At 45.9% G+C, this 22,522-nt stretch overlaps 2 protein-coding genes across 2 annotated transcripts in view; one reads left to right on the top strand and one right to left on the bottom strand.

Moving 5' to 3' along the window:
• Window positions 1-3,644, top strand: part of PUS10 (pseudouridine synthase 10) — a 36,780-nt gene extending 33,136 nt beyond the window's left edge. The window contains exon 18 of the mRNA XM_080407929.1: window positions 479-3,644. Within this exon, the coding sequence (XP_080264055.1) occupies window positions 479-517 (39 nt within the window). The 3' untranslated portion in view covers window positions 518-3,644. The remainder of the gene's footprint in view (window positions 1-478) is intronic.
• The window catches only part of REL (REL proto-oncogene, NF-kB subunit), a 32,422-nt gene continuing 13,343 nt past the window's right edge, over window positions 3,444-22,522 (bottom strand). Inside the window, exons 5-10 of the mRNA XM_080407926.1 lie at window positions 12,000-12,140; window positions 7,996-8,100; window positions 7,471-7,683; window positions 7,051-7,119; window positions 6,870-6,941; window positions 3,444-6,220 (exon numbers count right to left, since the gene is read on the bottom strand). Coding sequence (XP_080264052.1) covers window positions 5,445-6,220; window positions 6,870-6,941; window positions 7,051-7,119; window positions 7,471-7,683; window positions 7,996-8,100; window positions 12,000-12,140 — 1,376 coding nt within the window. The 3' untranslated portion in view covers window positions 3,444-5,444. The remainder of the gene's footprint in view (window positions 6,221-6,869; window positions 6,942-7,050; window positions 7,120-7,470; window positions 7,684-7,995; window positions 8,101-11,999; window positions 12,141-22,522) is intronic.

Raw genomic sequence — 22,522 nt, 5'->3', positions numbered from 1 at the left:
GATTTGGGGACAGGCGATGGTTTTCTACTCGAGCCCTGCGTGCACTGCTCAATACCTGAATATTTCCGTGCTTGTTTGTTTTCACATCTTAACGGCCCACCTGCAGGATGGGTAGATGAAGATGGTTCATATTTCTACTTAACAGTTCTGGACGCTTGTAAATGCAGCCCAATATCAAATGATGCTGGAAAGTAGTAGTACAAGGAGGCTGCGATTCTGCTTTATGAAGCAAGCCCAGCTCCCAGAGAGCTCTCTCCAGACACAGATGGAGCCACCAGAAGGTGGCTGTTCCATGCCACTGGCTCCTGCTTGTCTTGTCACATGTCTCTTTATCTTAGCGTCCTTTATTTACTCGGTTTCTTCCCACTATTACCCTATAGCTGACAAGAGTAGAGTTCTGCTACCAAATCTCCTTATGTATGTAAAATACCAAGTCTGCTAATTTTGCCTTCCCCCCCGCTCCTCCCCGCTCTTCTAGTCTGTTGACGTTGACTGGCCTCCAACCCTGGACGATTAACTTTTCAAGTTGGGACAAGGAAGAAGCGGCTCCGCTGTCAGCAGCTGGTTCCTGAACACTGTGCAGTGGTACAGCTTGGTTGCAAAGTATTTCTGTCCAACATTTGGATCATGTTGATCTGCCAAAGGATATTGTTAACTTTGTATCAACCTTAAACGCTCTGGAACAGGTAGTGTTCATTCAGTCTTCTGGCCTTACTTTAATTTCTTCTGTGCACAGAAAAAATTTGGTAAGCTAATGTATTGATAATAAGTCTTTTTAAAAAGCAATTAAGGAAAAGACAAATGATGTAACATGCAAATGGTGTACTGCACAAGTACATCAAATATACATTCTGCAGTACTTTCAAATGTTTTAGTTAAAAATAACCCTCCCTCAAGCCAGGTTTGGTTTTTTTTCAAACTCTTTTTTATTGGATGCTACAGCTTTCCTTGCCTGGGTGCAGGTAGCACCGAGTTACCCGAAACCCAGTCACAACTTGATTCAGAGCGCTGCGCATGCAGGAATTTGCAAGTCAGGGACCTCACTCTGAAGCCAGCAGGAGAGTGCCTGGCACGAGGCAGCGCTCCGCTCCCTGCACAGGACTGCTTTTTGGTCAGCGTCAGTTTTAGAGATGGGCAAATTTTTTTCCAAAAGTGAATCAAAGGGAAGAAACAGTTTGCAGGGGAAAACTCTGCACTTAAAACTGAGGTTTTTCTCATTTAAAAACATGAGCAGTGCTTCCTAGAAACAACAGCTGAGGTACTTGAGGCCTCAGCAGCTCTCTGGCCGGGTTACAATCCTCTTCAGGTGCAGGATTTCCCCAGTTGAGTCACCATATATAAAAAGATTGGGAACTCCTGGCAGTGTGCGCGATGGAAATAAAAAAGAAAACCAGGAATACCAAGAACCTCAAAGTGCAGGCAAATATAAATATACCAAGGAATGTTAGTATTGAGAGACCAAGGCAAGAGATAGAAAGCTTTGATTTAATAGTGTAATACATTTTTTCTAGTACCTTGCCTTGGATGGATGCCCAGAAGAGTTGAACATTGCTTAGGAACTTCCCTGGAATAGGGAAGAGCTGAGGTTTTTTTCTTTGCTTATTTTAAATGTTTTCATGCAAAGCAGCACCTATGTCTTTAGGAAAAGCCACTTATGCCTGTATGAAGTTAATCGATTTGGAAAATGCTTCTGCTTACCTGAAGTACAGAAGAGAGTTAACTATTGGCAAAAACTTAAGATTGCAACTTAAGGGCTTTTAAATAATTAACATTTCAGAAAGAAAGAGAGTAATATTTGCCAAGACAAACCACTGTTTGGGGACAGGGAGAGTCACTGAGGTATCTTACCTTCAGTTCAGTGGTGCCAGGACCTCGTAATACTACAGCTGCATGGTAACTTTAGCTGAAGGTTCAAAAAGGTATTAATAAATACATTTTCAAGGAGCTCCTGAAAACTAAAACCCAAAAAATCTTGAAAAATTAGTCTGAATATTATACACTCTGCCTGTCATGGGCTGTCAAAACTTTGTTATTTGTTTTCCTAGTCCACTGTAACGTAAGTAGGGTAGTAGTTCAGAAGATCCTGTTTTTCTATCACAAAAATAATAGGAACATGATTCAAACAGCAGTATTTTTTTTTTTTGTTTTTAATCTAAAAGCTGTTATGAGCAACATATTCCAGGAGTAGTTGTCTCAGATAATCATCTGTACCCAGAAAGGAAGTGTCATGAATGATGGAAAACAAACAAAAGAGAATTTCAGTCTCACATCTATGTGATTTCTTGAAACTCAAAGTGAGTTAAAATATGATCTATAAATTCCATAAACTACGGGGGGGGGGGGGGGGGGGGGCGGGGGGGGGGAAGTGTAAACAGGACTGCACCATGGGCACACCAGCCATGAGAAGAGATGTCCCAAGAAGGAAATCAAGCTAGAAATAAAAAGGGCTCCTGCCATAGTGCAAGGACGCTGAAGGTGCACCCATCTGCAGCTCTTGCTGTGCTGTACGTTATCATGGTGACAGTGGAGATCATGTTAAGAATCAAAGTGCAGATCAACAAGACTCTAACGATTATGCTAAATGTTCCAAGTGTAATCTGTTCTCTATGCAACGTAGAGAGGTCCACCAAAAATTCCCATTTTCTTTTTTTGTTTTTTTTTTTTTGTGATAAATGTTAAGTATCAAAATGCAGGGGGACAGGACTAATGATGGAAACATCTCTATGGTCTTTAGATATTGTTCAGTGATCATGTGAAAATCTGAAATTGAGAGATGTAATCTGTTATTTTGAACTTTGTCTAAAGTCTGCAGCTTCTAATACAAGGTATAAACACTTTGAACATTTGTAATCTGGAACGAATATTGCAGCAATAATATTAATGTTGTACTTTGGCCTTCATCTTATTTATAAGTACAATACCTGCTTGTGAGTACTCAAACAGGATGTTTTGTGAGAGTAAGATTTAATCTGGTTTGTTGGGGATGTGTGAAAGAAGTAGGTATTTTCTAGCACGTTATGTGAAAAATGCTAAAAAATGAGGTCCAGTGTTCCTTAGCAGCATCCTCCTTTGCTCTGGAAGGACTCAAAGCCATTGCATTCCTCCAAACAACTGCTGGGCTGTAATGCCCCCCTACATTTTATTTGCATCGGCTTAGCTGCTCCTGGAAAAGTTGTGGCAGTAGCACAGCTCTAGCCAAGCATGAAAGCATCGGTCCATCCTGCCCCCCTGCAAAGTCAGTTGCTCTGCCACAAACGATGGCCGAGTGTAGATGAACCTTTACTGCACACATCGCTTTGGGTTTTGTAGTGGCCATCAGTTACTGTGAGCAGAAAATACTCTAAAAAGCCCCCAGGATACGCAACCCAGAAGCTACCATCTCCCCTTTCTCTGGCTTTCCTGCGCTGAGATGTCATGAATCTGAGAAGGTTGTGGAAGCGGAGTACTTAGTATAACCAGTTTTTTAATTACCAAACCAACTTGTTTACAAAGGAAAACAGAACTTTGTAAATATTTAATTATACAGTAAAAACCAACTGTACTATAAGGAGCTTTCTACGAAGTGAGTAAAATGTTTACATTTAATATACTTAAATTTGAGAACTTCAAAAAAAGAACTGAATAAACAACACATTTCAAGCTTTCTTTGTATTTCTTTGGTCTTTGTTACTTAAGACTGCAGAGGAGCTATGCAGAAGTGAGGAAAACTTGCTTTATAACACAGCAAGTCAATTCACTGCGTTGTGTACCTGGAGTTAGGGGAAGCAGTTTTCCAAATTTTGTATGTTCTACATGTTGTCTAAGGAGCATATTCCATCAATCCTGCATCCTTGGTGCAATGCGTTCCAGCAGCAGCACCTTACTGCTTTGAACGCAACAAGTGAGTGCAGGTAAGGAGTCATTGCTTTCCTGTAAACCACGGAGGGGGTTGTGGAGGTCCTTTCTGCCTGGTGCACAACAAGGCATCTCAAGTGGCTTTTTTTGATTTGGGGGTGTGGTTTTTTGTTTGGTTTGTTTTTTTTTTTAATACATCAGTGTGCTTTTTTTGTTTCTTCTTTCCACAGCACAGTTTTATGTTGCCAAACAGTAAAACAATTAGATTCTTAAGCCTTATTTGCCATACAAAACAGCTGTATAACTTAAGAAATACTCATATATTTCTTGCTGTGTTGCTTCTTAAAATAATAAAATAGCAAAGCCCTATAAGGCAGAGTAGAGTGTCTTACCTAGCCAGTTACATCCACGCAAGCTGTCACTGAACATCTCGCAACTCAGGCTAAGAATAAAGACTGGGAATCAAGGGGAAGGGAGGAAGTTCTGGCTTCTGATACAGAGTATAGAGGAGTGTGTTTAATTAGTACTGACTGAAATGGCCTTAAGTTATAACAGAGTGCATCTAGATGAGGCTACACTAAGACTGCCTTTGGCTTTGCCCCAAAGCTTTCGTGTGAAGGGGTGGTGGGGAGGCAGGATCTGAGCCACCTTTTGAGCAGTCACTTGCATAGCAGGAAACTGCCAGGATACCTGAGGAAAGAGTAGCTAGGTACTATGGCTCAACGTATTTCTGCAGTTCAAAATAACATACACATCACAGCTACACACACACACACACACACACCCCCAACTTCCAGAGAAATAACAGTGTGCTCCATTCCTAAAGCAACAGGGGTTTGTCATTTAAAATAGTGCACTTTGGATGAAGTGCAGAGAAGTCCTTACTTTCTGCTCATTCTTCTGTGCAGTAATTCATTTACCACAGAGCTGGACTATTTAAAAACTCAAACCTTCCGGTCTTTTAAAATATATCTAACAATGACATAGTCATTAAAAAAATTTTAGAGTAAATTTGCCTTCAAAGCAAATGGAGTGTGGTGAAAACATGAAAAATCAATGCATGATCTTGTTTTAGGAGAAGACTATTTTATACGAAAGAGGGTAAGAAACCTAAACTTTTCAAGTAAGTTGAGTAAAATTTTAACAATATTAGCGAGTCTGAACTAGAGTGCCCATGTGCAGGGGTTTTTTTCCCCCTAATTTCTGTCCTATCAAAATTTAAAGTTAATTTCCATAGCAAAAATAGTTATTTTCCAAACAGTTTTAACCCTGTGAAGCATTTGAAATTTTAACCCTTCTGAAGATGCCAGCTTTTACAGTCCCCAAAGGTAAGCAAGCTTTAAGTGTTAACAGTTCCCTTTTCCAACAGTGTAAAAGTACAAGGTACAGAACCCCAAACCCTACTCCCACCTCTCTCCTTTATGGGCACCAGTCTTTGGGCTGCAATAGATAACCTTAAGTTACATCATGAAACTTGCATAGCAATATTCTGAAAGAGAAAGCAGGGACTCCAGAAGGGCGAGTTACTCCTCTTCATCACACAGCTAGCCCTCTGAAAAGCTCTACGCACCCGCTTCCAGCCCGGCACTGCTGGCTCAATGGTTATAGTTTTATAGTATGCTATCGAATGGGAAAGACTGATAGAGCTCATCAGCGTGGACACCGTCGGTGTCATAGTACTGGTTATCTGCAATGCTATTCTGATGGTTCGGCATCGGGTTGGCGGGTAGTCTTGGTTCGCTTAAAACCTCTTGGTCTATAAAACTGTAAACTGCCGGGTCAGCTAAGTTAGACTGCGCGTTAAAAGGCGCGCTGCTCGGCGCGGCTACGGACGGGCAAGGGGCAGGCACCTGCTGGAGCTGCTGCCTGTGACCGCTCGTGTTTAACACTGGATTATACTTTTCAAAGTTTATACTAGTGCAGGTCATGTCGTCGGTCTCCATGTTCACAATGCTGGCTGTGGAGATGGTGGTGGGATGCACCTGCTGCACGATGCTGTTACTGGCAACGCTCTGCATGTCTGCCGTCGACACCGCCGCTGCTCCCATCCCGTTTGTGCTGCTGAAATTCCGGTAGAAGCCCGCATCCTTCTCGTCGGGCCAGTTCAGAGAGCTGTCGTGGAAAGCTGGGAGCGTGCTGCCGCCCGGGACGGCAGACTGAGGCACCTCCACCCCAAAGCTGTTCTGCGGGTGCGCACCGAGCAGGCCGCCGGCTGCAGGGGGGGTGCTGTACAGCTGCTGCCAGCACGAGGACAGCGTGTCTTGCTTCCCCGGCCCCACCTGCGCCGGCGGGGGGGGGATCTGGTTGCAAACAGGGTAGATCTGATTCGCGTGGGCCAGGGTGCCTAACCCTGGCATCATCAGTGTGGATGAAAACATGTTTGGCTCTAGGGAAAGGAAAGACGTGACTGCATTTTAATGCCTTTTTTGTAGTTTGTTTTAAATTGCAAAAAAGTAAAAGGCGAAGCAAAACCAATGCTATCTTAGTAAGACTGTATGTGCATTTGCACATTCCTACTTGTCTCGCTGCTCTCCAGGGTGCACCCTAGACTTCTGGACAGCAGCAAGACAGCTATGCATCCCCCTCACCCCTCCATGGCAAACACTGAAGGTGACAGCTACGTTTAAGTAAAGAACTGATGGTTTTAGTTCAGATAGTCAAAAATACTGGTATATCTTACAGAAGAAACACTCAGGAGAGCATTAGCATCTCAGGCAAAGCAGAAGGAAGGCCAGCAGCCGAGTGTGCGTTTGAAGGGCTGAGTAGCTGAACACAGAGAAGCATTGGTAGTTATCTAAATCAAGGCTGAAAGCTAGCAACGCCTCGAGATAAGAAGGCGTAGCCCTCTCCTGTGCAAAGGGGAAGCTCCAGTGGGGCTGAGGCTTTGAGAAGCACCTGGAGGAGGGAAAGGAAGAGACAGGTGCCACCGCTGCCTTGGGCACTGCAGTGCCCCCCTGAGAAAGCTCCAGCCCTTCCCCACAGCAATCGGACACTATTTCTTTCAAACCACCATTGGATTGCAAGTGAAAACCTACCTTTCTTAATCAGCTTCCCTTCGGTGACAGTAGGGAACGGAGCTACTTTGGGCCTCTCTGTCGTGTTCGACCCTGCAGTGGAGGAAAGCAGGAGTCTACACTGAATGTTTGCTCTTACATAAAATAACTCCATCTAAATGGAAGTTCACTCAAACAAGAAAAAGGCAGATAACCTCCTTACCACAGTCCTGTATGAGCTTTTGCCAAGCCAACGTTGATCTTTGCCTTTTTGCTTTGTTGCCATATGGATCTACAGAGAAAGGAGCGGAAGGGAAAAGTTTGACATTTCTCTTTGATGTAATTAGTAAAGGAACTTTCTAAAACTTATACTAGTGGCACCTAATTGTAGTGAGATATATTTAAAGAAAAATATTTCAGGCATGACAGCACTAACAAACCAAGACAGCATTATTAACTGTGATTCTTGATACTCTCATTGAAAGGGGGAACAAACTGACTAGTGTTAACTTCTAAAAAGCAAAAAGTCCACTTGATAGAAGTAGTGTTGTAGAATTTTTACTAATTAAGCTACTGTTCATTATCAACACGAGTTCTGCACTGATAGTGGCTTTTCAGAAACTCAACCGATTGGGAACCATACCCTTTTCATCTGGTAGATATCTGAAATCCATAGGTTCACTGACTTCCTGGTCTGAAGGTCTTCGCAGCTGCATCTTCACCGTGACAGGCTCGGTGATGTCTTTGAGAAACGGTGGCGTTCTGAACACAATTGCAACTTGACGGTGAACGTCAGCTTGTGAGAAGGAACCTTTGGCCTCCCAGTTGTCCAAGACAAATCTGACTTCTATGTCATCTGGTCCATTAGAAACAGAAGATGCTTGTTAAGCTGAAAAACTGAAAACTTGGAGCAGAAAAAATGGGAAAAGGGGAATAAAGAAAGGAGTCGGGCTCAGAATTCAGATGCCAAGTAAATGGCTCGACTTTAAAGGCACTGAGTGTCTTTCAGAGGTGCTGAGAGCCCTTGAACCTGGAAGCTATTCTGCCCAGCTGTAACACCAAACCACTTAGACGGGAGTGTGGTGAAGAGCTTCACTTCCCCAGCTAGGAAGTGATGGTGTCAGCCATGTGGGACAAAAGAAGAGAAAAAAAACCTAGCCAAGATTACCCTTCTGAACTTTGTCACACAGTAGAAATATTTCGTCTCCTCCTTTTACACTTCCACAGTTCTTGTTCACACGACAAATTCTCAGTTCTGCAGTGTTGGGAGCCCCTGGAAACAAACAGGAAAACTGGATGATAAAGAATTACTGAAACTGTCACTGTTGAAGATGAGGGTGCTGGGGTTTAAGGTATGTGAAGGGAAGGCAAAAGCTGGAGGGGTGTGACATCCCAAAATTCAGATGAAACGAGTCGCGCCATACAGGAAACTCGGGAGCAAGGCTTGACGTTCCATGATCCTACAGCTCTCGGCCACTCATCTCCAAAGACAAGATACCAGTGCAGCCGCGCCACTCACTCTCTAACTATTCTAGAGCAGCCTCAGAATACTTCCCTGAATGATGTGACCGTGTGTGGCACTGCTGCCTTTCAAGCTGTATGATTCAAAGCACTTCTCTGAGTGACTGATTACCTGTTACAGTCATGCTTCTCTGCAAAAAGCTGGGCTAGCCAGTCAAGAAAATTCCCCTCTCCGAGTATCCGGGGGTAGTTTTATTCACAGGCATACTTGCCCATCGTGCCTCTCCTCTGTTACCCTCTCAAGGTGCCTGAGCATCCAGTCTAGGAGCCTAACTTTCATGCCTTTACTCAAGGTAACAGGTTTTACCCCAAAGCGTTCACACGTCAGCTCCAGGCTGTGCACGGACAGCGCTCATGACGGTTAGGGATGGAGAGCTGCCCCCTGCAGTTTGCGTAGCACTGTAGCTCACAGTAAGTTCAGCATCACTGAGGTCTGCACACACAACAGGCAACTCATGCAGGATGGAGACACGCACCGCCTGACGCATCCGGCCCCGTTCACTACCTGCAGCTTTCCCGCAGGGAGCATGCCGACAGAGCACCGCAAGAAAGAACAGCCCCCGGGAGCTCGGTGGGCACCTTACCATTTATCTCAAAGGGCACTGATGTCACAGTGTAGTGATGCAGAAGTAACAAAGAACCAAAAAAAAAAAAAGCCAGAACAGAAAAACTCTCTCTAGAATTTCAAGTTCACCCCCTGTGCCTATATGCTCTGTTGATACTTCTAAATATGTGAGAAGATACTGATTTTAAGACCCCGTCTTCACTTAACACACAAAGCAACTGCTGATACTTTCTCTGCTGCTGTCTGTGACCATATTCACAGTTTACTGAGCTACTGCACCTTCTTCTACCCCTCCAATCCCGACAGAACAAAACTACACTGTGCCATGACATTCTCTGATCTTCTTACATCAACACGCTGACTCCAAATGTATTTAAAATGCCCGGAATGATCCAGCTGGTGCTGCTTTATGAGCCAGAAACCAACCCTCCTCCCGCCACAGCAGTGCGATGTTCCACCGCCATGCGCTCCCCATTCCAGGCACAGAGATGACGTACAAAACCAAAGCTTATGGAGTCACCCTCAAAAACCAGAAGGGGGGCAGGGAGGGTGTGGAATACCTGCTTCAGGCTCTCCGCTGGAGTCAATTCCTGCCCAATCTTTCACGGTACTGTACAGGTACATCGTAGCACGGCGCAGACTGTGCTTAAAACAGAGCTCCCGGTAACCTCAGGCCAGAGCCCAATTACGCAGTTACTATCTGCAGCTATTACTATCATTAGGAGAAGCGGGTGCTACAGCCTCTTTACTACATGCCACATGCCACTTGATTTGCTGAATGAATCAGAAACTTTGAAGGCAGGGGAAACAAAACAAACCCCGAAACAGCACAGGATCATATGACTGACAGTATCACCGTGCGATTTTCACAGGAAGGGTAAATTAAGAATGGCAAGGAGAAGCCTAATTTTACCTTTGTTTCACTTCTGTGTGCTTTGAATGGCACTTGGCGTCCTTTTAACAGGTTTTGGGGAAGGTCTAGGCTGGACTTCCATCATTCGTTTTTTAGACAAAGAATTCAGAAGTGGAAATAGAGAGACACAGATGTCAGCAGGCTTGGATGCTCCGCTCTGCTGTCAGCCCCGGTGCCAGGCAGGACCGCGGAGTGGGACCCCAGCCTCAGCAGGAGATGTTCCCTCTGGCCCCTCTCGCATCTCTCCCCCCCACACACGCCCTCCCCTCCCCGTCGCCTGTCTCCTGCTCAATTCCTGTTCCTCGCTCCCCAAAAGCACATCCCTGGTAACAAATCCCTAGAAAAATGAGCTGCCCGCCAAAAACCACATCGCTTTCAACACCAGCCGAACAACATATTCTCCCTAACCTCATCTCTCAGAAACAGTAAGCTGCTTTATCTGACTCTTCCCAAGAGTTTTCAGCGCAGTAAGATACTCAACTTGGGAAATTTCCCTTCAAAACCAGTTAACAGTACAGGCAAAGGAAAACAGAAGCTGCCTGTAATACTGAATTTTATACACTTGCAGTTGTCTGCATGTTATTCTTATGTGTTTCTACTATCCAAAGCAGGTCAAGACTGAAAATTTACAAAGGGAAAAAAATATTAGATTTAAAATGTGCAAGCTGATTTTCAGAAAAGCTCTGCATACCTTTTTGCCCCCGATCTGAACAGATCTGCAAAAGCTCAAAATCTAACAGCCTAGGATTTCCAAAGCCTAGTGTACTGCACAATTTTATGTTATCTAAAGTTACAACCTGACCTTACCCCAGTTTGGTACGACAGAGCAGGTTCGGAGAGGCTAACATTTTAAAAAGAAATTCAGATCCGAAACTGCTGTCCCAAACAAGAGCAGCATAACGTTCACAATTTGTGGTTGCAGTTACGCGCTGTTTTATTTACACCGCTGCTACACTATAGGTGTCTAAAATCCTTCACATAACGTATCAGAAGCTGCCCACATACACCCACACCAAAAAACCAAGCTTTCCCCACCACACAGCTATCTGTCACTTCAGCAGCTTAGCAAAGACTGACGTCAATCAACATAGACAAGTAATCATGATTTGGCACATTTCTAAATAGCATCCGAGGCGTAGCTGCAAATCTCATACATCAATTTTATGTCATCCCCAAGTACTTCAGTACTACGAGGGTTCTCAATAACACAATGCACACAGTCCCAGCTTCTAGATAATGCTCTAAAATATACTCTAAAAATACCAAAACCACCCAAGTCCATATTCAACACTTTCATAGTGGTTAGGCCCACATCAACTTTATAAACGCAGACCTCGCTTTATTCAATAGTTTCTGCTAAAGTAATGACTTCAATACTTCGCATGGAAACACTTTCACTGCAGAAGTAAAAAACGCTGCCACAAAGTTTTCAAGGATTAAAAGTTCTTCTGCTATTCTGCTCAGGGAGAGAAGTCCAGCACACGCTGAGGGCTAAAATCCTCAGCGGCCATCACCTGCCAAAGCCATATAGAAGTCCAGTTTTGCGGAATGTGGAAAATAGTGCCGAGACAGGGGGTTTCACGTACTTCTGCACCCTCCCAGAGCATGGTCAAACGTTCCCCCATTCCCTGCCTACACACTGAAAACAACAGCCGGCCGGGATACAAGAGGGGTACAGACAAGCGTTAAGACAGTTTCCCACTGGGATAAATCTCTGTCTCGAGCCCTGTTCCAGAGCCCTCGCAAGGCAAAGGCAAGGCTCCTCGTAGGTGTAACAGGCTTCGGAGGACAGCCTTGGGCAGCAGATCGCTCTTACAGCCGCCCATCTTGCTACCCTTTACCTGAATCCCTCGGCACATCAGGAGCAGGCCTTTCCCTGCAGTCATTGCTGTGATACATGAACGAGGGCTGAAAAAACACCGGTGTGCGAGTCCACAGATGCGATGGACAATTCTTACTCTGGTTGGCCAATGCTTCACCCTGGGATCATCCTTTGAGTATGTGCTCACTGACTTGCCACGCATTAGACATGCATCTGCAAGTCCCAGGCCACAGAAGTGACCCAGAAGACTGGCACAGAGCTCAGGAACTGACCTGGCATTTTTCATCCCAAGGAAAAGAAAAAACAAAAAAACAAAAAACAAACCCACAATTGACCGAATAAGGTACTTACTGTTGTCATAGATCGGGTTGGAAATCAAAGGAGGAAGAGCTAACGTGTAGTTGCCATGTTCGTCAGGGAGGAAAGCTTGGAAGCAGAGGCGGACGACATTGAGATCATACTCGTCGATGTTGTGCAGCTGTTCTTCAGGCACTGAACAGCAGAAGGAAAGACAAGACTAAGGATTAGTCATCAAAACCAGCAGCAGTTCTTTGACAAACTGGGGACGAATCTCCACCGGTGGAAGCAAAGGCGTTGCCAAGCCAGGCGAAACGTGCCCGTGGTCCCTGCTAGCTCTGCAGGGGCTGCCTGAGTAAATTCCCTGTACACAACAAATGATAGAGAAGCCGTTAATGCTTCCCCTTCATCAAACAAGGCTGAACTGTCCTAGTTCTGCAGCTGTTTCTGGCGTCTGGTTTCCTCACCGTGCCTGCCGGACCAGTTTCATACATCTAGAGTTTAAAAGTCGTTCCCTGGATGTGTTTCTCTCTTGTTTGTGCACGATAAAATTTACAACATTAATGCTGCTGCCGAAGAGAAATATTTCAGTACGAAGATGTCCTAGGACCGAGCCGAACATTTTCCATGGCAGTGAAAGACTTGCACTACATGGTACCGTTATTTCTCTCTAGAAACCGAGGCCGAAAAATAATCAGAAGGCAGTTCTTGGGGCAAGGACAAAGCTGAAACAACAGAAACCATCCCCAGCCCCACCACCACCCTACCTGCATCGCTTCTGTACCTTTGAGAACAGCGCTCAGTGGCGTCACTATGGAACGATTTCGTAATACAAGCAGCGAAGCCTTGCTGGAAAGGACCCGTTTCCTTACGTATTCCTCCCGGTGTAAAACACAGGAAACGCAGAACCCGAGATCAGCATTTCCCTTGTGTTTGCTCTTATTTTAATTTCAAGACACGGGACCTGGGATCCCATCACTGAACGTTTCAGGTCCCCCTTGCTTAATGGGTGACTCTGGGAAAAGCAGCCCTCTCTGAACGTGATGTGTTCCTTCCAGGTCTGACATTAAACTGTTATGCTGACATTCAACGCTAGCAAAATGAGGAACTGATTTAATTCCATGGCTCTCTTTTCCAAAATCGTTCAAAGCAGCAGTTCAGCATAGTTCAGCTACTCCTTGCAACTGCCTACAGCAAACGTGGCAAGTCAACAGATCACAACCTCTCGAGTTCAGTCCTTCCCCTGCCCTTTCAGAGGCCTCTTGCAAGAACACGAGATTAAACGTGGCTGCAATGAGAAGTCTGGGGATCCCACTGTACTGATTAGATTGCAATACTCTGACCTTTAACGTTTATCACCAGGTTGGTCTCCACCCTGCCGTGAGTGAGATTCCACAATGCCCACTTGAAAGATTTCTTCCTTTTGCCTTTTGATCGTGTGAAATAACAAATGCACTGAGCTCAGAGTACTTTCCACTGGCATTTTTAGTCTTTCTTGTGCTCTGAATATCTCAGTTTCTCCTGGTCTCTCCTGCAGAGAGAACTCAAGTCACCGCTCCCTTTTACAAGCCCATGATCCGCAATATTTCAAGCAAATACACCAGCAAGTACAAAACCAAGCAGCAACTACGTATGTAGCTTCAGAAATGGTGGGGCCCAGGGCAGTCCTGCCAGCCCGCACTTTGCAGGTTGGTGGCTGGCTGTATTACCAGGTACACAAAGTTTTATGATTTAATGCACTTCATTAGTTGACCTGCTAACTTAATAAAACAGGATCTTTGGAAAACAGGTTTGGAACAGACGGCTCTTCAGCCTCACTCAGATTTGGCAGGCTCCACAGCCCAACTGCCTCTTGATACGGCCTGATCTGGAGAATAAAAAAAGAAAAGTGCATTCTGTAGATTGCGCCTTGCAGAAGGGATAACCAGGAGGGCACTGCCACCTTGCTCCCAGCAGCTCAGGTGAGTCTAATCCATGCTGGCATCACAGCCAGCAAATCAAATTCAATTCAATTGAGCACAGAGACGAAATACTTTTGTCTAAGCCAGCTCCCTGTAGGTAGAAGCCAAGCACAAAATGTGGATTTGGCTTTTGATTCTGAACGAGAAGCGAGGACTGTGGTTGTGCAAGTCTCTCTCTCACACGGTACAGCAGCACCAGCCCTGCGCCACACTTTCCACAGGCGCAGCAGCCTCTTTCTCAGAAACAAATAATAGCAGACTTAGAGCTTGAAAGCACTCTATAAATACATACTAGATACGGAGGAAATTAGTAATGCTAATGTTCAAATAACATCATTTCCTACGCTACAAACTTTTGCAAATTCCCAATAAATCTGTTTAACCAACCTGACACAGGAAAGATGTGGTGTGCCAATAATTGCAAAGAACAGAGTTGTGGCGTACAGCTCATTGGATTACAGCAAAAAACACTGCTCCTGCTTTGCATGTTCTTATAAATGATTTAATACAATTTTTAAAAATCTGTAGTTTGAAAGAGGAAGTGTTCAGTCAAGAGCGATTCCTCTTGGGCTATTTTTAACTAGATGAGAAGAATGTAACAGCAAGAAAGGAGAACAAGACAGCTGCAACTCCCATCTTGTGATGACGTACTTAAAAAAATACGAGGCAAGATTCCATGTTCATATACAGAAGCGCACAGCTTTCATCAATTTCAAAACATATTTAATTCCCACCTAAAAGACAATCATCCAAACAAAATAAAATGTTGTTATTTTTAACAAACGTCTCATTCTGCTCCCTCTGAAGTCAATTTGAGAGCAGCCACTAAGTGGAATGGATGCTGACCTGAAGAATATTAAAAGCAAACAAAAACGAGGCAGACAAACACACTGACTAATGCCTGGAGTATGGCCGTACGGAGGATGGTCGTGTCAGTCAGTGTTACTTCACCAACTTCTCTACAGAAGGACAACAGACAGGGTTAAACCTGACAAACCTGAAGTTATTAAAGTTAAGAAATGCTGTTGGAAGATTTTGGGAACGGTAAGTCCCGGAGAAGAGAAGCAGGCACTCACTCCATCAGCCTGTGCAAACTCTGCACCAGCAGCCCTACCGAAACCAGTGACATTACACACGTGAAGCAAAAACGTCAGACAAGGCAGAGTGTTGGGAGCAGATACGGTAAAAAAAGGCTCGAACCCGACACGAATAAAAGGAAGAGGTACCCTGGGTTTGGCAGGAGTCCAGCTTCCTCTTCTGACTGCTTCTTGCTGTGTGGTACTACACCTTACCGTCTCCCTAGGAGTCCAACCAACAATCTCTGCTTGTCCCTGCGATGGCCCAATCTAATAAAAAACTAGCCTTGCCCTGGCAGAAATTCGTTGTCCATAGTTATCTGTGCAAACAGGAGTAGATGAAGGAATGCTAGTAAGTGGAGCTCCTTTACAAGGAGGAGAGCTTTTAAAAGTAACACTTAGCAACTCAAAGCACAAAAAAAAAAAAAAAACTATTTTCAAGAAGAATTAAAATTCTAAGGTAAATATGGGGCATGATGCCAAAAGCCCCATAAAAACACCACAGGCACAATAGTAAAAGAAAACTAACCAAGACTCTGGCAACAGGATTTTAAAAGCGGTACCTAGAGTTGGACCTGGGGAGTATCAGCTGTTTGCCCTGAAAGGGGCTACGGTGACTAGCAAATCCTTTCTTTGTAAATCCGTGTAGAACTGAACTCTTCTGAAAGAAACGCCAATGCTCCAACTGAAAAAAAGAATGACCTTTGAAATAATTCTCTAATCCATTATCCGTTAACATGGGAAGAGACCGACACTGTCCCAGTGTGGGCAGAGAAACACACCCCCCCAAGCTACACTGTGAACTCCTTCCATCCCCAGCAGCTCACACCACGCAGGCACTGGGCTCGGCTCCGTCTCAGATGTTTCTGCCACTGAAGCCCAGAGATGCCCTGCTGGGTTTCTGCCAAATCAGAGAACTTCTGGGATTTTCTTCTGTAACACAAAACTGGGGACTTCCTGGGTCCAGCCCACCAACGTGCAATTCCAACTCGGCACAAAGTTCAAGATGCAGATAATATCAAGCCTCCTCTTTGTTCCTATTTATTTATTTCTCATGTTTTTTACTATTTTAACAGTCTTCAACAGCCAGAAAGGCCAATAAAATACCATTCATCTGTCAAATTTTACTGGAGGATTAAGGGCTCTGAAGTTTACTCATAAGGTGATGCTACAGGGAAAGTGAAAGTTTATTCTGAACACTGAAGAGAAATGATGAAGTGTTTGTATTTTTTCACTGATAACACGATACCCGATTAAATCGCAGATTCCTCACGTACAGCCCTCCACCCAGCTTCTAGACCGATGATGTCAGAAACTTCTGGAGTGGGTGGAGTTGGAGGTACTTTAGCATCTAAACTTAACCTGCACGGAAACTTCCAGGGCAAATGATGTGGTGTGACACATTCAGAGAGGACTCTGCTGAAAACACCAGCTTCCCCTGCAAAGGGACATCTTGTGACCTTCCCTCCTCAGCCAGGGGCTGCGGGGGGAACGCTAGACCTCAAACAAAGAGAATGACCTCCCACAGACACTTCACCAGTGAGACCGCTCGGGAACACACATCATTAATAATCACGATGAGCTGTATTCTGCCTTTTCTCTTACGCAGATGATGAGGTTTAATTTGGGGATAGGCTGGATGCTCAGTGTCATTTAAGCGATGACACAGAGCTGGTCTGCCTCGAGCGTTTTGCTCCTGGAGCACAAAGATCCCCCCCTTAGCCCCGGCACGACTGAGGGGTCTAACTGGGTCTGCGCCAGAGGTCTTTCTGTGGAAGGCTGGCTCTGCCCGCCCTTCCGTGGCCAGCACTGCTCTTACGCCGGGCCTGGCGCTCACGTGGTGAATCAGACCAAGGAACTGGCCTGGCTTACCACTAACCTAACTAACTAAGCCAGAAGAAAAGAGGAAACGGCTTGTTTTCAGGCAGCCTGTTCCCACGACCGCTAGCCCTGGTGCACGGGGCAGGGTGGAAGCAGGCACACGCAGAGCGAGGGAGGGCTGCCCCTTCCAGCGCCGCTCCCCATTTAGGCCAGGATCAACCAGGCAGGGAAACGGGGTCCGAGCCAAAGGTTCCTCCCCGTGTAGCAATGGGAGGTGCATTTTGCATCCCGTTTATGCCCCCCAGCCCACGGCCTCGCCGCAGCGGTGGTTGCGTGGCCGCAGGGCAGCTAGCCTTAGGAAGGACCCGCAGCACGTACTAAACTGCTGTCACTGAGTGGTGACTGCTGCCACCGAACGCCACGCAGCCAGAAAGGACCTAGTTCAACGCTACAGCAGCTGTTCCTAAGTGAACTACAAACCATACAGGTACAAAGGAAGGAGCAGATGCGCTGCTATGCTATTTGTCCCTTGCTGTCAAAAGCAGAATATTGTGCTCGCTCTGTAGCTGGGCTACATCCAGTGCTGGATGACAGGCCAGGCTGTTCAGCTACACAGCCAGAGGCAAAAATACCATCTACTAGCACCTGCTGAGAGGTAGAAGCTGGGAACAAGGGGAAGGAAAGGGCCATGGCAGCATGTTTCTTCTGCCAATACACCCATGCCTGCTTTATACCTCTGTGATCCACAAAGAGGTAAGTTCCAACCAATTCTGCAGAAGAAAGAAACATCTGCACATACCTATACACAGAACATGCATCAGTGACTATCAATAATTTTTAAAAAAAAGCACTCTGAGGGCTGATTAATGCAAAAGACTGTAAAACTCAGATGCTAACTTCCAGTGACCAAATGCCTAAACTACCATGGCTGTGTTTCCCTGCTTTACCAAGAAAAGAAACGCAGGGAAGATGAACAGCCTGACCTCATACAAAAGCCAAGGGAAGAACTGGGAATACAAATTCAAACTTTTGAAACTCAGTCCTTTTTTTGTCTAGGCAATGTTACTCTTGAATCTGGGTTCTTTTCCCAAGTTCAGTCTGAAAAATGTAAAATCGGAACAGATTTAAGCAGATCTATCCATCAGCCTCTGCACATTTCTAGCACGTTTTTAGCAGTTTGTTTACAGTACAGGAAAGAAAAAAGCGCAGCATTTTTCGCATCTCTACTTGGCAACGTTCCTTTTCATTTTTATTTGAAAAGGGGCTGTCCTTTAGGTTAACATTCACATTTCAGCATAAACAGCAAGAAGCATTTGCATGAGGTACAAAAGAGGCTTTCCAAAAGTAAAAACGAACATCACCTTACAATCAGGACATTTAGCTTTCCACACGTGGATTTGCTCTGTGCTTCTCAAAAAGCTGGCAGCTCTCACTTTTTTCAATCTCTCACAAGATTTTAGCTGGGGGTGGTGCTGTTACACATTTGTTTTAATTTAAGGACAGAAGTGCAACATCCCAGGCACTCATTACAGGGATGCTTTCCACTTCAAGCTATTCCCAGCTCCCAAATTCTTGCTAAGAGTCTTCATTTGGTTCATAATATTTTGTTTATTTGCTCACATAATCACGGCCCACCAAGCCCCCCAACAATGCAGGGGCTGTCCTGCGGCGAGCAGCCGGACAGAGGGATCCCAGTGACCACGGCTGGCGTGGGCGAGTGGCGTCAGAGGAGGGGGGGGGGGGGGGTGTCTCGGGAGCGCAGCCGTGCCAGGGCCAGCACGGGAAGCTGTGGGGAGGGTGACCGCGCGTGGGCAGGAAGCGAGTGTGACTGGTGTGGGGACGAGCCCGGGCGCAGCGTGGGGGCGTGCAGGGGTGGCGTGGAGACTGTGACGAGTGCGAAGCCGACGCGGGGTCAGCTGCTCGCGGGCGGAAAGGGGAAACGGCAAAGGAAAGACTGCGGAGGCAAACGGAGCAGAATTAGTTGTGGGGTACAGGGGCGAGCCTGCAAGTGAATTAAATGCTTATTAGCAAGAGCAATTACAAAGGAACAGGAACCTGAAGCGTATGTCAAGCTCCAGGGGAAGCCTATTCGTGCCCTCTCGTCTAACTGCCTGAAATCTGGCCACCCTCCAGGGCTCTCACTCCAAGACAAGCCTAGGGTTTTCATGCTGCCATCCATTCACCTAGAAAAAGCTTAGTCCTCTGTAATACCATACCAAGTATAGTTTCCCCCTAAATTTAAAGAACACATTTAGGGCTTTTCCTCATCGATAATTAACTTGAGTTGTTATTAACTCAATTGTTGTCTCTATGTGAAGTCACACCCACCCACAAAAAGCTCTTAACTGAAGACTGGCTCTTCTTTTAATTTGAGTTGGCTGTACATCAGACAGCACATGGGAAGACAAGGATATGGCACAACTCAACAGCTACTAAAAGAAAACAAACACCCTAGAAAGCAGACATGGACCAGCTCCGCTGGAGGAGTAACTCCGCTCCTTCGATGCTGCGCTATTTATATCATCATCGTGCCAAGGAGCCCTAGTTACACCCACTGCACACCACTTCCCTGGCATGCTCAGGGATGAGACAAGAGAGATTTCTAGAATTGTTTAGCTTATTAATGGACAAAAATATATGGGACGCACCTCATGAACGCAACGGATTACAAACATATCCAGGGATGGTGTGGGAACAGCAATTCTCTCTCAAACAAGGCTAACGCAAGAGGAGCGACCCAAGCGCAAGGCATCTGTCTTCAACCTAGCGAACGCGCACGGTCCGTACAGCCTGTACTGAACTTGGCAAAGGATAAACACTGCCAGCTAATAGTGGGGAATTCTCGGTGAAACAGCCTTACAGGTACGCTTGCAGCATGACTCATGCAGACAGCTCCAACCAGGCACACGGCATGGCCTACAAACACCGACTCCTGATCGTCCAGGCGTTCAGAGGCAGACATCAGTTGCTTCAACAGGATAGGCAAGAGTGCTGGAGAAAACAATCTTCAAACCCACACACCTCAACCAAGCAACTTCCTACTGCTGCCAATTATGACCCTTACTCGGTACGTGTCCGTATTGTACGCTGGAAGACGCGGCGGAGGGATGACAGCCCCAGAGAATCTGCGTTAAGGGCTCGCTCTCCCTTTGCCATCCCGGTTGCCTGTGGCACCTGTGCTTCCCTGGAAGACGATGGCCCCTTTACACAAGGAACTTTGGAACACGACTTCACGGCCCCACGCCTTGCTGTTACTTCATCCCTTACTGCCAAGTAACACATACGCTGGCAGGCTGGAGGCGTTTTGCATCTGTTCATAGGGTCAATACTGAACCTCTGCCCCAAAAGGAGACTCGGGACAGGGACTATCTGACTGTTCCAGATGAAGGTGGGAAAGAAAAAGTAAAACCAACCATCACACAAACACCCTGAAGGCTAGTTTTCAGCTCCATGAGATTTCTTTTATGACGGTCACACAAGAAATGAGTAACACTAACTCGCGACCTGCTTAGAGGATGCACTTAACTCCGAAATGTCTCCAAATAAAACAGCCAGATGCCTTTCTGAAGGCACGTAAATCAAGCACAATGCAGGATGGGTACAACACAGCCTGTGCAATCCTGGAGAACGTAATGATACTCTTCTGACCTTAAAAAAACAAACTGAATCCATACAAAAAACTCCCAACCTTATCAAGCAGCGAACATTACGGTGACTGGTGCTAATGCAACCCTCTTTTGCTCAACTAAGTACACCCGTAAAAATATTTCTGTCACCAATCCTGTTTTATTAGACCTTGGTCCTACGCTTTTCTGGGCTCTACCTAGCGTGGGACTGCCCTGGAGCAGCTGGAGGCCATTCTGAAGCAGCTCTGCTTTGTGCTGACATGCTACCAAGTGCCGAAAGGCAATTACGCAGGCTGGGGATTGCCAGCGGCCCCTTCTCGGCACAGCCCCTGCCCAGAGCGGGGTGCTGCCCTGTGTGTCACCCACGCCAGGCTCTCCCCTGCTGCCAGGGCAGGGCTGTCATCTCCTCCGCTGCTGGACTGGTGGAAAGCAGCCCGGGATCTGCCCTGATGCTCCAAGCACAACTTGCCGTAATTGCCCAAAAACGGGTAATGAATTTGGAGTTACGCGCCAACCATTGTAAAAATCTGCTGCCAAATTATTTCAGTTAAACACTGCTTCACTACTACACCCAGCAGTGCTAGGAACAGAGCTAGCTATGTGGCCTCTAAAGTTTCTTTGGTAAAACCCATGCACAAACAGGGATTTTATCACATTCCTTTACTGCACAACATCAAGAGAAAATGTCAACGTGTTCTTTATTTATGGAGTAAAAGAAAGCCAAGATGGCTGAACAGAAAAATTCCCCTTTTTATCTGAAATCCAGGTAGAGCTGGCTGAGGCAAGGTAACAATTCAAACACTTCAACTGTTTAAATTGTGGTGATGGGCTAAATTTGTGTAAAAACAGATGCCATTGTGTGCATCCATTACCAGAACAACTGTTGAGATGGACCATTAAGACCATCAGCCTGACTCCAAATGGCTGTTCTAAAATTAAGGAAAGTATCTAAACCGTTTCTCATCCTGTAATAAGCTCAACATGCTTCTTTTTGTCCCAATTCAGGGACACGTGTTTTGAAGCCAGCCAGAAATCCAGCTTTAGACTCTCCAAGAAGGGTCTTACCTGAATTTAGCAAGACCTCTGTGGGTATTAAAAAAAGTATTTGGAAAATCTCCAAGCTCTTGCCACACTTAAGCAAATACATGACTGCATTCATAATGCTTAGCTAATAGTTCAGGGGTGTTTATGCCTTTCATCTAATTCCCCCCAGCTGCACGTGCATGATGGAAGTGCTGGTCCGGCTTCAGTCGGCCCTACAATTTTGCTGCATGCTCCCCACCTGTGCTGTGCATTGAACTGTGCAATTATGAGGCTGGGAGATTAATTGGTTTAGCAAGTTGGACTTGGGGGGGGGGTGGGGAGGTGTGTTGGGTTGGGGGTGTTTTTTGTTTGATCAGGAATTTTTTTGGTTGGTGGGTTTGGGTTGGTTGGTTTTGGGGGATTTTTTTGTTGTTTTTGATTTTGGTTTTTTTTTTGGAAAGTTGGGTTTCCATTGGTACAACTTGCTGAGTCCATTCACCACGTAGCCAGGCAGCCTCTGCACCCGGTGCGAGGGAAGTAGTCTGAGCGCACGACTGGGGATGGAGGGCAGAGCAGGACGGCTGCGAGCAGCCCCCGGATCAGCTGTTGTACAACACCACAGCCCACGGGCAGGCCCGCACAGGCGCGGTTCTGTGTGTAGCAGCACAACCTGCCTCAGACCCGCACTGCTGCGGGCTTCCCATGCGCCTGCACCCGCTCCCGGGCTACAAAATCAAGTCGGGGGGCAGCTCCCCAAACTGCCTGGCTGGGGTCACAGACACCAGTATCACAAGAGGAGATGGGACGGTGGCAAGCTAGATTTGTATCTGGTGAAGTTGTGGCAGAGTTACGCCAATTCAGTCTTTCATGCTCATAGCTGCCAAAACTAGGGAATCCAATTCCTGAGATACTTGTGGAAGTTTCTGGGGAAGGTTTCTGCCACTATCCCATCACTTCTGTCCAGAAAGCTTCCCCGGAAACTTCCCTGGAAGCAGCAATGTGAATTGCTGCTGGAGATTAAAAAAAAAAAAAAAAAAAAAGGGGGGGGGGCAACTATCCAAATAGATTCA

This window comes from Falco punctatus, assembly GCF_963210335.1.
Source record: "Falco punctatus genome assembly, chromosome: 12".
NCBI lineage: Eukaryota > Metazoa > Chordata > Aves > Falconiformes > Falconidae > Falco > Falco punctatus.
Note: the sequence above shows the minus strand (reverse complement) of the source record. Positions and strands in the feature narration are given on the sequence as shown.